This window comes from Balaenoptera physalus, assembly GCF_965194825.1.
Source record: "Balaenoptera physalus genome assembly, chromosome: 1".
Classification (NCBI taxonomy): Eukaryota; Metazoa; Chordata; class Mammalia; order Artiodactyla; family Balaenopteridae; genus Balaenoptera; species Balaenoptera physalus.
This window is the reverse complement of record NC_138882.1, coordinates 92486693-92503446: the sequence shown is the minus strand read 5'-3', so window position 1 is coordinate 92503446 and position 16754 is coordinate 92486693. Positions and strand designations below refer to the sequence as shown.

At 36.2% G+C, this 16754-nt stretch overlaps 1 protein-coding gene across 1 annotated transcript in view; it reads right to left on the bottom strand.

Moving 5' to 3' along the window:
- GDAP2 (ganglioside induced differentiation associated protein 2) overlaps positions 1–16754 on the bottom strand; it is an 80060-nt gene that overhangs the window by 15378 nt on the left and 47928 nt on the right. Inside the window, exons 9-12 of the mRNA XM_082459235.1 lie at positions 12403–12479; positions 11570–11646; positions 8563–8702; positions 8207–8261 (exon numbers count right to left, since the gene is read on the bottom strand). Of these exons, the coding sequence (XP_082315361.1) occupies positions 8207–8261; positions 8563–8702; positions 11570–11646; positions 12403–12479 (349 nt within the window). The remainder of the gene's footprint in view (positions 1–8206; positions 8262–8562; positions 8703–11569; positions 11647–12402; positions 12480–16754) is intronic.

The following is a 16754-nucleotide window of genomic DNA, read 5'->3' as shown; positions in this document are numbered from 1 at the left end:
AAATATTCCTTCATTCTACAAAAACAAGTTGTACTTCAATCTGGGCCTCAGTCTCTTCATCTACAAAACGAGCAAGTTGGACTTCAATGATTTTTAAAGTCCCTCTTAGTTACACAGTTCTATGAAAGGACCCTTGACTATGCTGCATGTACTGACACGGTGAGCTGGTGGCGGTAAATTCAAAGAGAAGACTGGGTTGGGGAAGAATGGGCAGTGATCTTAGGCACACACTCTTTGAAAGACAAACACATTTCTCTGTTGCATTTTCTCCCATTACCTCCTTTACATTCTTTAGGCATGAGCAAGAGAAAATTACTCAAAGTAGACAGAAGTGGAAACCCAGTTAAAAGTTTTCCATTCAGGGAGACCCAAGAGCATTGTCTTGAGTTATTTTCATTTTATTTTTATATAGCTCAGCTTTTAATTTTCAATTATTTACAACATAAGTCATAGATATATATTTATTTAGGTAAACTTGCTCTACTCAGTATCTACTATTTTAAAAAACTGAAGAAAATCAAAAATTTGAAAAAAAGGCTGCTATGATATTCTGTGAATGCTAGAAATTCTTTCATCCAATTATTCACAAATGCACGGCCAAGAACATGGGATCACAAGACAACATAAACTAGGAAAAGATTATTCACACATGTATGCACTTAAGTCATCTACTAGAGCCAGAATCAACAGTGGGTTTAAATACTATTAGTTCATGTTCTATTAGTGAACTTCAAGAAAGAAAAAGAGTAGTGATTTATATGAGCAGTCAACTTATCACATTGGGTGGAGTGCCCTGGAAAAGATCTGAGAAGTATGGAAATCAGAACAGTGATTCTATTGTTTTATTATCCCTTGATTTCATCTCATTATTTTATAATTACAACCACTCCATTTACAGTTTTCAACTTAGTATAAAATAATGGCGGATTTCATTACATATGGGTTTTATTTTCTCAATCCTCCATCATTTTCTCCATCCCAAAATATTATGGAAAGGTAACATAATGGCTTTCACTTTATACATCTGCTCTTCAGCCTCTGCCTACCTGCCATTAGCACTGACTTCTACCTGAAGCAATTCCAATGGTGTGACAACCAAAGCTAGTGGCTCTAACACTGAAATTTCTGGTAATGTCTATCCATTGGTGTCGCAGTGGGGGAAAGATAGCTATTCACTGACTCTCTTGTGTGGGGAAGGAGGGGTTAAAGTCAGATCTTAGCAAACAGTGGCTATGTATTCTCGTAAGTCTGGTACAGAGGAACACTCCTCGGATAAGTCTGAATTTGTGACAAAAGTAAAAAAAGATTTTTTTCCATTAAAAAAATTATGAAAATGTTCCAACATTCACTAAAGTTGAAAGAATTTTACAGGGAACACTGGTACAGAAATCACTCAGATGATCATTAACATTTTCCTAAAGTTTTCTTCATCACACATCTATCCGTTCCTCTATGCATCTATTAACCCATCTTACTTTTTTGCTGCATCTCAAAGTAAACTGCAGACATCAGTAAATGTTCCCCAAATACAGCATTCATATCTTTAACTAGAGTTCAGTGTTCGTTCAGTTTGCTATAAAATTTACATTTGATGAAATACACAGATTTTAAGTGTACTTTTGCTGGTTAGACAAATGTACACACTTGTATTAGCAAAACTCCTATTGAGATACAAAACATTTTCATCACCCCAGAAAGTTCCCCCATACCCCTTTTCCCAGAGGCAAACACTGTTTTGATTTTTTTTCTACCATGCATTAGTTTTGCCTGCTCTAGAATCTCATATAAGTGGAATTATACAGTATGACTCTTTTATGTAAGGCTTCCTTCACTCAGCATAACATTTTTAAGATCCCTTCATGCTGCTGTTTATATCAGTAGTATCTATGTTCTCTTTTATTGCCAAGAAATATTCCATTACAAGTATACAGCAGAGTTTAATTATTCATAATCCTACTGATGGACACCTTGGCTGGCAGTCACTGGCTGCTATGATTAATGCTGCAGTGAACATTCCTGTAGAAGTCTTTTAATGCACATATATTTCATTTCACTTGGGTAATACCTAGTATTGGAATTGCTCGGTCACAGACTAGGTATATGTTGAGTTTATAAGAAACTGCCATAACTTTTTTTCAAAGTGGTCGCACAAATTCACATTGTGACTTATACTGTAGGAGAATTCCAGTTACTCCACGTCATTGGTAATATCTGGTATTGTCAGTTTTTTAAACTTTAGCCATTCTGGTGGCAGTGCAGTGACATCTCATGCGGTTTAAAAAAAAAGAAAAAAAAACATTTTATTAAGATATACCTGACTTACAATAAACTGCACATATTTAAAGGATAAAATTTGTTTAGTTGTGACATTACGTATACACCCATGATACCATCATCACAATCAAGAAAATGAACACTGGGAGCTCCCCGGTGGCCTAGTGGTTCGGATTCCGGGCTTTCACTGCCGTGGCCCGGGTTCAACCCCTGCTCGGGGAACTGAGATCCTGCAAGCCACGCGGCGCAGCCAACGACAACAGCAGCAACAATAACAAAAAAAAATAAAGAAAATGAACATACCCATCACTCCTACAGGTTCTCAGGGTCCTCTGTAACTCCTCCCTCCCGCCCCTCCTCCCTGTCCACAGGTAACCACTGATCTACTTTCTGTAGAAAAATTATACATTAGTTCGTATTCCCTAGAATTTTATATGAAGGGAATTACATAGTATGGACACTCGTCTGTTATGTACACGCTTCTTTTATTCAGCGTAAATATGTTGAGATTCATTTGTGCTGTTGCATGTATCAACGGTTCATTCTTTTTTTATTGCTGAGTAGTATTCTACTGTATGGATATACCACAGTTTGGTTACCAATCCTCTCAGTGATGAGCATATGGGTTGCTTCTAATTTGGGGCTATAACAAATAAAACTGCTATGAGCATTTGTGTACAGGCAATGGATATGCTTTCATTTGTTTTGGGTAAATATCTATGAGTGGAATGGCTGGATCACACAGTAGGTGTATGTTTAACTCTTTAAATAAGCTGCTAAATTGTGTTCCAAACTTTCTATACCATTTAACGTTCTGATCAGCACTATTTGGGAGTTCCAGTTCTTCCACATTCTCACCAACGTTTGATACACAGTCTTTTAAATTTTAGCCATTCTAATAGGAATGTAATATCTTGTTTTGGTTTCATTGGTACTTTCCTAATAACTAATTGTGCTGAACATCTTTTCATTTGCTTATTTACCATCTGTATATTTTCTTTGGTGAAGTATTTTGCCCAAATCTTTTGTCCATTTCTAAATTGCTTCCTTATTATTAAGTTTTCAGATTTCTTTATATATTCTAAAGATAAGTCCTTTATCAGATAAATGTTTTATTTACAAAGATTTTCTCTCAGGCTGTGGTTGTGTGGTTGATCTTTTCATTCTCTTAGCTATCTTTAAAAGAGCAGAAGTTTTTAATTTTAATAAAGTTCAATTTCTTTTATGGATTGTGCTTTTGGTGTTGTATCTAAGAAATATTTGCTTTATTCAAGGTCACACAAAGCTTTTTCACCTATACTTTCTTCTAGAAGTTTAAAAAGTTTTGTTTTACATTTAGGTCCTTGATCCATTTATGTGATACAAGATATAGATCAAAGTTCATTTTGTTTTTTTGGCATATGGATATCCAATTGGTCCAATATTGTTTGTTGAACAGACTATCCTTTTTCCACTGACCTGACTTTGCACTTTTGTAAAAAATCAGTTATCCATAAATACATGAATCTATTTCTGGATTCTTAATTCTGCTCCATTGATCTCTTTGTCTATCTTCATGCCAATACCTCACTGTCTTGAGTACTGTAGCTTTAGAATAAGCATTGAAAGCAGGTAGTGTTGATCCTCTAACTTTGTTCTTCTTTTCCAAAGTTGTTTTGGCTATTTTAGATTCTTTGCATTTTAATTGAATTTCTACGGAAAAAACCTTGTTGAAATTTTGATTGGGATTGAATTGAATCTATAACTTTAGAAAGAACTGACAATTTAACAGTATTCAGTTTTCTAATCCATAAATACAGTATATGTCTTCATTTATTTAGGTCTCCTTTAATTTCTCTTATTAATGTTTTGCAGTATACATAACTTGTACAGTGTATTATACAAGTCTTTCATATCTTTTGTCATATTTATCCCTAAGTACTTAGTATTTTTGATGCTAGTTTAAATTATATTGCTTTTTAAATCTCAATTTGTTTCTTGCTAGTATATATAACAGATTTTTGAATATTGATCTTAAACCCTGAAACCGTGCTAAAAGTTACTCATCAGTTCTAGTAGCATTCTTGAGGATACCATAGGGTTTTCTACATAGATAATCATGTCATCTGTTAATGACAATCAAGACAGCATTATTTACTCCTTTCTAAATCTATATGCATTTTGTTTCTTTTTCTTGTCATATTACACTAGTTAAAACCTCCAGTACAATACTGAATACAAGTGGGGATAGCAGACATTCTTGTGAAGACATACTAAAAACCGACATACTCTTCTGTTTGTCTCCATTAAAGAAAAAATTTCAGTAGCTACTAGATGAATAAAAAAAATAAATGGATGATGAGATTTTGGGAAATAGTCAAGCACTTCTTCCTTATGTGCTATAGAAAGAAAAAATTAGCCACCTGCTGAGCATAACAAAATTAACTTTTCCAATAGTGGGAAGGTTAATAATATATTATCTGATAAGACCATGTAATCAGAACTCAACTGAAAGAAGAGTAGGAAAGACAAAGTGATTTAATTGACTGTTCACACATTTTACTTTTTTTTTTAAGCCTTGCCAAGCAGTGTTCCCATAAGAATAGCACTTTCTACAGTGCTGTTCTAACACTGAGGGACCAAAAAGAAATTTGCAATTTTTAAAAGAATTATTAAAATACTTCATGCAAAATTTAAAGATGGTATTTCAATGACAGACAACAATTTTGTAAACAATGACAAATCCCAAAGTGGAAAACATTCTCACTGAAGCCTTCACTCATCTTAGTTATGAAATTTAATGAGGACTTTTCACTACTTATCTTACTTAATTTCTCCACAGTGCTTTAAAATAATAACTATTTCTACCATCTCTGATGCTTTTCCCACCCACTGGCTTCCACAGCATTAGCCAATCTTAGTTCTCCTGCTGCTTTTTGATTACTTCTTCTTGATCTCCTTCCCTGATCCCAGGGCTCTGTCTTTAGCTGTCCTCTTTGGTCTAAGTCTGTGATTTTATTCATTAACACTTTTAAAGAGTTAAAGCTCTATTTACTTGATGATGCTCTCAAATTTACATCCCAATCCATGGTCCCTACATATGATGACACCTGGGAGTCATGGATGACACAGTCCTTTCTCTCACCTGTACTCATTTAATAAATCACTAAATCCTGGGATTTTACACCCAAAAAATAGTCATCTTTTCTCCAAACCTCACGGATATATTCAGATTCTTCTTTTTTTCTTAGTCTAGACCAGGGGTTGGCAAACTTTTGCAAAAGCCCCTATAGTAAATAGTAAATATTTTTGACTTCTTATATTAATATTATAAGAAAATTTCACTAGGCAGGCCTGAAGGCACCTGGAATAGTGCTATACTGGAGGCAGGACAACGTGAATACTGATTAGGTTTTTGCTGCATCCTTTGAGGTAAGAGATGATGGTGGGATGAACTAAAGTAGAGGCAGTGGGACTAAAGACACAGGCATAGAATTGGACAATAGTAAGCACACAGAAGTGATGCAGTATGATGAGAATGAGGTAAGGCAAGTTCCCAAGGATGCCTCCCTTGTTTCTGACTTAGGCATCTGGGTAGACAGTGGTCCCATTTACAAAGATAGGGAATACAAAAAGCAGTTTGGGAGGGAGTGGGAGATGACAACATGAGTAGTTCTGTTTTCAAAATGTTGAACTTCAGGGGCCTGTAAGACATCTAAGTGGAGATATCTGATCAGAAGTTCAACATGCAGGTCTAAGCACAGGAATGATGATGATGGCTAACATTTACTGAGTGTTTATTGTATGCCAGATAATGTTTTAAGCGTTTTACATGTATTAACTAATTTCATCCTTCTGACAACTACACAAGGTAGGTACTACTATTATCCCCACTTTACAGAAGATGAAATTAAAGCACAGAGAGGTTACATAACTTGCCTGAGAAAACAAGTTGGTAACTGGTAGAGCTGGGATTAGAACCTACGTTACCTGAATCTCAAATCCATGCTTTCAAACATTAGACTTTACGGCCTCTCCAGACGTATACTTGGGAATTGCGTATATTTTGGAGGGTTGTTGAAAGCACAGGAATGAAAAAAAAAGTACAGAATGAAAGAAGTCAGAGGCTTTGGGGATACTAACACTCAAACGATGAGTAGAGAAAGAGGGAACCGCAAAGGAGACTGAGAAGGAGTGGCTAGAAGTAGAAGAAAAACTAGGCAGGGTAAATTTCAAAGAAGCCAAGACAAAGTGTTTCAAGGCAGAAGTGATAACTGTGCTTAAGGGTATAGGGGAAAACAGAAATTACTGGCGTTTTTAGTGTGAGCAGCTTTAGTTGCCATAGTGGGATCTGACCCAGACTGGAGTAATTTCAGGTGTATGACAAATGGAGACGGTGAGCAGAGGGCACAGATTACACTAAAAAATTTTGGTTGTAAAAGGGGAAGAGAGGTAAGTGGAGGCTTTAGCATGTTTAAAAATTGATGAGTTAGATCCAGAAAAATGGGAGATAAGAAAGAGGATAATTGCTGAAGAGAGGTTCCTGAGGACAGGGAAAATATTCAATATATGTGTAGAGAAGAGTGTAGGCTCTGGAATTCAAATGCCTAGATTCAAATCCAGCCTTTGATACTTTACAGTCGCTTAGTTTGCAAAAGTTATTTAATCTCTCTAAGCATCAATTTATTTGCCTATCCAATGGGAATAATACTACTATCTACTTCATAGATATATTATAAGGCTTAAACAAGATAACTCATGGGAAGAACTGGCACACAGTAAGTGCTTAGTAAACATTAGCTATTGTTATCACTATGGGATCCAGAGCACAGGTAGAGGGACTGCCCTTCATTAAGAAGGAACACACTTCTGTGACAGAATAAATGGAGGCAATGATAGGAAGAGATGGCATGTAAGTTTGGGGTGGGAGGGAGAAGACAGGGAGCTCCTCAGTGATGTGTTCTATGTTCTCAGTTAAGAATGAGGCAGGGCCATCTGTTGGAGTGAGGAGCTGCTGGTAGGACAGAGCTTGAGGGGAGCAGACAGCCATGCTGGGACACTGTCCAGTGAAGCATCAAAGGACCGCTAGCAGTGAATGCCCCGTGAGTCTGCTGAGAAGCCCAAATTCACATGGCTCTATGATTTCTCCATCACTGCTCAGCAACCCAGATATGGGAGTGAAGAAAGCAGAATGATGGAATAGCTCAAGATCAGGTCTGGATGGGCAAGTGTGATGGAAGGCTTAAGAGGTCATAGGTTATTTTAGACATAGGTTATTTATTGACAAGAGTGGCTGAAGTGATGGAACATGAGTTTTAGGCTGGATAGGGAAGAAAAATAAAGATTAAAAAAAAAAGAAGAAGATGTTTTCAGAAAAAGTAAAAGGACCAAAGGACTAGATACCTTGATGAAATCAAGATGCAGGATTAGATATTAGGGATGTAATTATGAGCAAGACAGCTATATAATAACTCTCACAGATCTGGCAGGCTAACACATAAGGTAGAAAATTAAACTAGTAATTAGAATTAAAAACAACAATGAAAGAAGACTAGAAAATCTTAAGGAAGTACAATGCAGGAGTACCTACTAGTGGCAGGATTGGTCAGAGAGGTTTTTTTACAGAAAGTAATTGTTGAGTTGAGATCTGAAGGATAAACAGGAGTTAGCCAGGAGCAAGGGCAGAAAAAAGCCCAGATTAACAAAGAGCACGAAGAGGCAAGGACTGAGGGACTAAAGGCCTGTAAAGGTCGCCTACAAAGATACTGGAGTTACATGGGACCAAAATATTAGGACCACAACTCAAGATCATTTAAAAAGGAAGGGTAAACAAAGAAATTAGCAGTCACAACACAACGGTGATAGCAAGAATTAAGATGATGAAATATATCTTATTATGCAGGCATGTAGTGCACTTAAATTCAAGATTTAGCTAAAAAGATAAATACCCTACCTTTGAACGAAATGTTGGATGAACAAAATAAACAGCCTTCAAATTCCTCTTGTACCTGATTCAAAATCAAAAAAAGGGTCAGTATAAGCCATGTCTAAAACCAGTCACCATTATGAACAATTAACTCTTTTTCCAGGTGTTTAAAAGCAGGAAAAAGTTTACATATGAATTTACTTTGATACAAAATAAACTGGAGTTAAGGAGGGCCTATTATTAAAATATCCAATCTAAGTAAAATAAAAATCTTAGTTACATGAACTATCCTTTCACAAAATACACAACGATGTTTGCTATTGCTTAATACTCGGAAAGGAAAAAGCTGCTTTCCCCCTTCATAATTCGAGAAGATAACTAACTTGACGTCAACAACATCGTAGAGTTTCTTCAGGAAGTCAGAGTCCAGGTGATTGTATTCGCTGGTCAGTGTGTGAAAATACACTAATACGTATTCCTTCACAGCAATGTGATCCATTACGTGGATAAAATATAAGAGCGCCTAGAAGAAAAATAAAGATAACGATCATTTTGTACAGTAGTCTATTTCACAGACGCCGAAAGAGAGAAAAAACCCAGAAGACTAATCTAATCTGTGCCCCAGGCACTGCAGAGAGACATCTCAGACTAACGAGTACCTCTTTAAAAAGATCTTCAGGGAAGTGTCTCATGCCAGTGTTTAGTAGTTCACATAATGCTACAGTATGGTCCCTTTCTGTCTTGTTCTAAGTGATGGAGGAGAACCACCAGTCTCCATCCTCTCAAACAACTCTTCATATACTCAAAAGAGCTCTTCAGTCAACTACCAGGTTTTCTCTCTCTGGAATAACGGTATCAAAACCATGAGAGGGAGAATTTCTAGACTTTTAATCATTCTTGAAGGTTCTACCTGCATTCAGTGAAAGTCTTTGCAGTCTCCACTGAGAAACGGACTCATGGCTCTCACGTAACCAAGAATTACTATAAAAGGACATTAGAAGTGATGCCTCACATGGCTCACTTTGAGGGCTAATTTTGTTAGCATCTTTAACGTTGAACTGAACGAGGAAAATGAGAACAGGTTTAGTGGGCAGATGGCAGTGGGCTGGGCAGCACTTCTCTGCTCTGCCTCAAACTTAATGTGACCTGGATCAGTTAGAGGAATATGCCATTACAAGGAGGATGAAATTTAAGAGAAACATTAAACACAAAGCAGAGACACGATATGCGCAGGGCCAGCATGACCCAGTGGTGTAGCTATAAACCATGACAAAGAGGAAGCTAAGAGGTAACAACTGAAGGATTACTATCAAACAGGTTATTTCCCCATTCCTCCTCAGGGGAGTCCTTGGCATTAACTTGAATGGACTAACATGGATTAGTTAGCATGGGTCCAACTGCTACCAGAGCAGACAGAGGAGGGCACTAAGGAAACACAGTATCTTTCCAGTTGCTACCTGGTTTGGACCTCACAATATATATGAAATGATACATCACGAACATCCAGAACACCTTGCAAGTACACACCAGAATCAAAGGCAGGGGTTTATGCTTTTATTGGTATCAATCACATTATGAATGCTGAGAATGAATGTCATACTGATTATCAGTTGTTTTTTCCCCTGTGTGTATGTGTGTGTATTTTTATTATTATTTCTTATTAGCTATTTCTATTAGCTATTATTAGCTCTTACCAGACTGCTTCTGGTCCTCTTTCTATCCACTCACCACCTCCTCCCCAAGGCAATCAAGATATCCATTTTCAGCTTCAAATTCCCCGTCTTTAGCTTGAATCTTTTTCATTATAAAGAAGTATAGCCACATGACAGAAAAATGTAGAAAACAAATTCTCCCCAAAACTATGAAATCCATTTTGAGATACTGATATGCATAAACTCACACCATGTCCCCCTCCCCCACAAAAAGGTCAATGTACATACAAGCTGTCCTTTCTTCTCCTATTGATATTATACCATAAACATCTCTCTATAGTACTTGCCTCTATAGCCATAATTTTTCAGGGTCACAGAACATTCCATTTGTGGATGCATAATAATTACCTGTTAGGAATTTAAGTTATAATTTTGGGCCACAAATGAGCCTGTGAGTAACATGCCCGATCCAGGGCTTCCACAATTTTTTTTACCCAAACACCAGTGACCAGGAGTTTAAGGGCTTAGCCAGATACAACTATCCGTTTTTGCACAACTGTGTTTTATCTTAAAATTGTATTTAATTTTTACACTTTTGAGTACATTTTCTTTTTTTTTTTACTATGGTTAAGAATTATTTATTAAAGTGATTCTCCTCCTTTGCAGTCCATGTCTATTACAATTGATGTTCTAGGAAGATCTACATATTTATCCCATGGATTCAGCTGTCCCTTGCCCAAGTATTCCAATTGGGGCAATTTCTGGGCCTACAGCTACTTGCAAACCTAGGATTATTTCCTTAGTACAAATTCTCAGAAATGGAATTAATGGGCCAATGGGCGTGACCACTTTGACAGTTTCAATTCATCTTTGGTAACAATGATTACTATTTAAAAGTAATGGCTAATTTTGATGACAGTCCCAGCTTGACCATGTAGGGACAAGAAAACTCCCCCGCCTGACATGGAGGAGGAAATGATGACAGAAGCGTGACGTCTAGTCAAGAATGAGGAAGAAGGTGGTCTTCTCCCCCTCACCACTTTTCCTTTGATTATAAAACTGTAGCCCACTAAAGTCTCGGGGTGTGGCACCTTCTCACCCACCCGCTTATAAGCCTCACAAGTGTCCTATTCTAATAAATCACTTCTTATCTATCAAAAAACAAACAAAAAAAACAAACAAAAAAAATAAAAGTAATGGCTAGTTTTGAAGGTGAAAAAAGAGATCTCATTTTAATTCACTTTTTTTTTTTTTTTACTACTAATCAGGTTGAACACTTTCTTGTTTACCAGTAATACCATTTCTTCTGCTATGAATCATCTATTCCTGTCCTTTACCTCCAAAAGAAGGGATTACGAAATTATAACATCTTGGGTTAACTACTACTTCCCTTCAGAGAGATAAAAGAGTTAATGTTTCAAGAAAAGCAGAATTTGATTATTAGTATAGTTATAATACAGAATGAGTCCAACCAAAAACTTGCCAGTTACATCATATCCAAAACAAAGCAGCTGCGTTTTTGGAGATCACAGTACGGCAATTCAGTATTTCCGTTTCTCCCAGAGCTCAAAACCAAACCCCTTACTGAAATGCTATGTGCCAACTTGAAGAATCAGGGCTGCTACTATATCACAGATACACAATTCTGTCTCATATTCTAAGCCCTGATTCCAAATTCATGTCCTACTTATTTTTTAAATCAACATTATTTATAAAACAAAGCTTTTTTGTGGCTTACCTTGTCCATATCTATTAATGTTACAGGAATGTTTCTTCCAACTACCACCATTACCGTGCGACCACAGTTATCAACACCTACAAACAGGAAATGTAATCAGCACCCAGAAACTTTATTCCAAGAATATTATCTGTCCTGGGCTCTGACCTTATAAAAATATTCTACACAAATGTAAAAGACTGAAAACCAGGAACATAAGTTTTTCAGATTTCATCTTCAGATTTCTTTTACTATGTGGAAAACATCGTCTTTCTTTTTTTTTTTTCCAGCTTCATGAAGTTTTGATGACTGCCCTTACTTTTAAGATAAGCCCTCTTACAAGTTTTAAATCAGGGACAGCCAAAGGTAAGGTTGAGGGTAAAGCTTTTTTTATAAATAGCTTTTTGTTTAAGCACACTACAACTTTTAATAACATCAGTGATACAGGAAAAACTAAATGGAACTCAAATCTGAAAATTAACAAGTACTGCCTGGAAAAGAAATATAAAGGGGGAATCTGATAACTTGCACTGTCTCCGTTATATATTTATGTAAGGTTTGAATTTTGTACAGCAGGATTATGGTATTTTTAAAAGTAGAAAAAAAATTAAAAGATAGGAAAAGGACATTGAGAAGAAATGAAGTTGGCCAATGTAGAATTACTAGCTGAAAATCTTATAGGTTGAGATGCTATTTTGAAGATCTTGATGATGAGCAAAAACTATCTTCATTGTACAAAAAAAATCTATTCAGAGATAAAATGGACAAAATCAGAGAAAAGTGAAGTCTCTAATAGCATGCTAAGTAAGGTTCTTAATCAGTAAAAGAATAAGTTACCATATCCTTAAGCTCACCTGTTTGGTATAAGGCTTTTAGAGAAGCAATGTCAGATAGATCCTCAGATCTTGCTTGACACAACCAGCGATTATAACTAGAGAAATAAAGGATATAATTATTATAATAAACAGTTGTAAATTTATAAATGAGACCTGTTTTTATCTGTCTGTGTTCCTAAAGAATGATGTTTTATTATAATGAGAAAGGAGTTAAAAAGGCTGTTACACTATGCAGAATCTCTACTTTGTTATTCATTAAAAAAAAAAATGAGTTACTGAGAAAGGAAGGTATTCACACTAGATGATTTTTAAAAATCCTTTATGAGCAAATGAAGACTACTCATATAATTGGCTAAGATACCAAGTACTCAAACTAACATTGTTTTTAAATACTATTATCTTCCCCTACTAAAAAAAAAAAAAAAAAAAAAATGCAAAGAAGGCCTAAAGCAATAGCAGTTCTCCACAACAGATGTTCACTCATTCAACAAAGACTTATTGAGTGCTTACTACACAAGAGGTATTGAGAATACTCTAGTGAACAGACATGGTCAGACCCTCAAGAAGTTTACATTTCAGAAGAAAAACAGGTAAGTATTGTACACGGTGTGTTGGACCACAAAGAAAGTAGGTAATTTTTTCTGGGAAGTCCAGGCTTATTTAATGACTGGCTAATCAAAGTAGCTGTACTGATACCCCATATACCAGATCATAGAGATGGCAGTTTGGCTTTGGCTAAGAGGATATTAAAACTGGAAGAAACGTTAAAGATCTCAAAGAGTGGAAGCGATCTGAAAAAGGTCTAATTAATCTTAGAGTTACCAGTTAACGGTAGAGTTGAATTTGAAGTTGCACTCAGGTCTCCAGTTTGCTGGAAAAGGTCAGTACTTTCTCTACTATTTCATACTTGCTTTCTGAAAATTCAAAGTGCCACTTACTTGATTGTGAACAAAGCTTTCAAGGTACCTAAATGCATGAAAAGCAACTTTGAAGCATCTAGGTCACATATGGCAACATCCCACAACATAAAAACAAACACACAAACAAAAAAAACTAAACCAGAAGAGAGGATACTTGGGTCCTCACGCTATCACTTTCTATGCAATATCGGTAAAGTAGTTTCACCTCTATGGACCTCAGTTTCCTCATTTGCAAAATGGTGTTTATGTAGGACACCTTTCAGCTATGAAGTACAATCACACAACTAAGGATGTTTAATAGGAAGTCTATTACATATGGATTGTAATCAACAAGTGATATGCCTGCTAGTTTCACAGAAACTGTTATTGTTTGTGAAAACAATACTTAGTATTGCATAGTTCTATAGTCTATGTTTTCAAATTTAGAAACGTGCCCACCTGTGCAAATTGAAGTCAAAGACAATAACTTTTAATTTTAGTTTAAGATGTAATTTGTAAGTCAAGAAAGGATCTGTGTTTATTGTAGTTCTCCCTATTCATACGTGCTATTCCATATTTTCACACAGAGCTATCTCCTAGGTTATTTACACTAACTCCCCAATTGTCTTGCTTTCTAATTGTTTTATGATTAAGCCATCTCCACATCAAGACTAAACAGAATAATGTGTCTTAAATGTCTTATGAGCACCACAGGTCATGGCACAAAACATGTAACAGGAATTCAGTAAATACCTGTTACTTTCTATACTCTCTGTGTATTCATTAGCTCATTTTCAAAGATTTATTGCATAAATGCAATGCCTGCATCATAGCAAGGACTCAAATCTTTGTTGAATAAAATAATAAACACGAGTATTATTCAAGGTATTTTGGAGGCCTGAGAAGAATAATAAAAGGCCCTTGGCTTCATAGTTTAAGGTTGAATATATGAGATAGACATATTACAAAGACAACTAACATGGTAATAAGACCCAGTGAGATAAGCAATACAGCAGACATCTAAATACTGTATCAATCAAGTATGTACGCTAAGATGGGGACTGGCAGAGGTAGGAGTAGGGGTCGGGGGTGGAGTGAGGGGAAGTGAAGGCAAGGTCCAGGCCTGTTATAGAACTAACTTCTCCCTTCTTTATATCACAAAGATCAGCACAAGGCTTTACCCACTCACTGCAATATTTGCTTCTACTCTGTTGGACCTCAAGATAGGGACTATGTCTTAGTTGTCTCTATATTTCTAGCAAATTTCTAGGGTAGTTCCCAACACTCAGTAACTATGTATTCAATGAACTCTAAAGAAAAAAAATTTTTTTAAACTGGAACTCAGATGTACAAAATAGAATTAATTAACAGAAGCTTTTCCTGACTTCATGCAACTATCCCACACTGGACTTAGTTAAAATCCCTGTTACACACTCTTATGGCACCCTGTAATGTAAATACATTTTTCATACAATAATTAGTTTAATATTTCTCTCCTTTGCAAGACCCTAAGCTCAATGAGGCCTGGGGCTGTATCTGCCTTGCATGACACTTTATTATGTTTCTAGCTTGGCACATTAGTAAGGGCTCAATAAATATTTAATAATGAATGAGATAAAGTTTTTACTGTGAGAAATGACATAAGAGTTATAGGCAACTGGATCTTAAGCCAACCAAGGAACGCTAATGAAAAAGAAGAAAGTTCTTGTGAAATAATTTTAAGAGTGATATGCCCAAATTGTGTCACAACTGGATGGAAGACCTGGAAATATTAATCAAGAACGAATTACTCAAGCGAATTATTACACAGAGACAAGGCAATGCTATGAAAGGAATGATCTAACCCTACAGCCGATCCATGTGACCATTAGCTTTGTTACTGAAGGAAGAATTGAAGGCTTTCAAAAAGATAATTCTAACTGAAGATCTACTTACTTCCTAAGAGATTAAAAAAGATATATCATTTGTTCAACTTGATCAACAAACATAACAGAAACCAAACTCAACCTGTGTAAATAAAATCCTGATTTAGAAAGAGTAAGAGAAATAAAAATTTAAAACTACAATCTTAAACATTTAGCCATGGCAGAGTATGTAAACAGATGACTTACAGCTCAGTTATATAGCAAACTCCTAAACGATCAGTCATCAGTTCCCAAACTTTTGAGTCTCAGGACCCTTTCATATTTATGTCAGTTACACCTACCAATATTTACCATTTTAGAAATAAAAAGAGAGATTTATAAAAAATATTTATTAATTCAAAAATAATAAAAACCTATTATGTGAACGCAAATAACTTTTTATTTTTAAATAAGCTATATTTAGGGAGAAGAGTTATACTCTTACATTTTTGCAAATCTCTTTAATTTCTGCTAGATTCTTACATCTGCTTCTGCATTTAACCTACTGCAATATCACACATTAAGCACTCTCTGGAAAACTCCATTGAACACTACAGGAATGAGAAATGAAAAGAGCAAGTAAGTCTTAGTAAGATTATAAAAAGGGTTTTGCCCTCATGGGCTCCCCGAAAGGGTCTAGGTTTCCTGGGTCACACTTCTGAGCTGCTGACAAGACCTCATCTTTAATTATCACAGACATGGGTCACATGAATAGGAAATCTGAAAATCTTTTGATTCAGATGTAACTTACCACTCAAGGGAAGTGAGTGGTAGGGGTACCATGCCTTTGTTTCTTGGTTCAAGCTCTGGGAACCATAGGCTGTGCTCTTCCCCAAGCCTGTAGTTATGTGTTAACTGGATGTGCGCAACAACCTGAGCACCGCACAGAACACACCATGACATGTGAAGGTAGTGTGGCTCACTCATGAATTTCTAGACTAGAGAGACTACTTTCTTTATCTGTATATTTCAGTTCTAGAATATTATCTTGTACAGAGAAAATATCCAATGTTTCCTGAACCGACTGGAAACTGTCAACTATGTGACTAACTTGAATCTCAAGATCATGGCCTTCTACCAAAAAGAAGGACAATGCTTTACATGCTGTATTCATATTCCTTCCTAGAACCTACCCCTTTGCTGACGACCCCTTTCCAGAAAGCATGGACTCAGTAAATACAGATTCATTTTAAACTGGCTTGAACTAGTCATTATTAAGTGAAACAAATCTCATTAAAAAGAGAGAGCGATACAGACAGGCAAGTACCCAGTCCAGACACAAACAAATGCCACTTTATCTGTATCACTCATGCAGAAATGAAAAAGGGGTGTGTGTGTGTGTGTGTGTGTGTGTGTGTGTGTGTGTGTGTGTGAGAGAGAGAGAGAGAGAGGGAGAGAGACAGAGACAGAGACAGAAACAGAGAGAGGGAAAAGAGAGACGAGAGAATAGGGTAACTGATTTGAGAAAGGTGGTAACAAAGCAGTTCTCTGTATATGAAAACAAAACGTGTCTGGTCCTTTCCCAGCTTCTCTGAAGCTGGTCTGTGTAGGTGCCTGGAGATGGTAG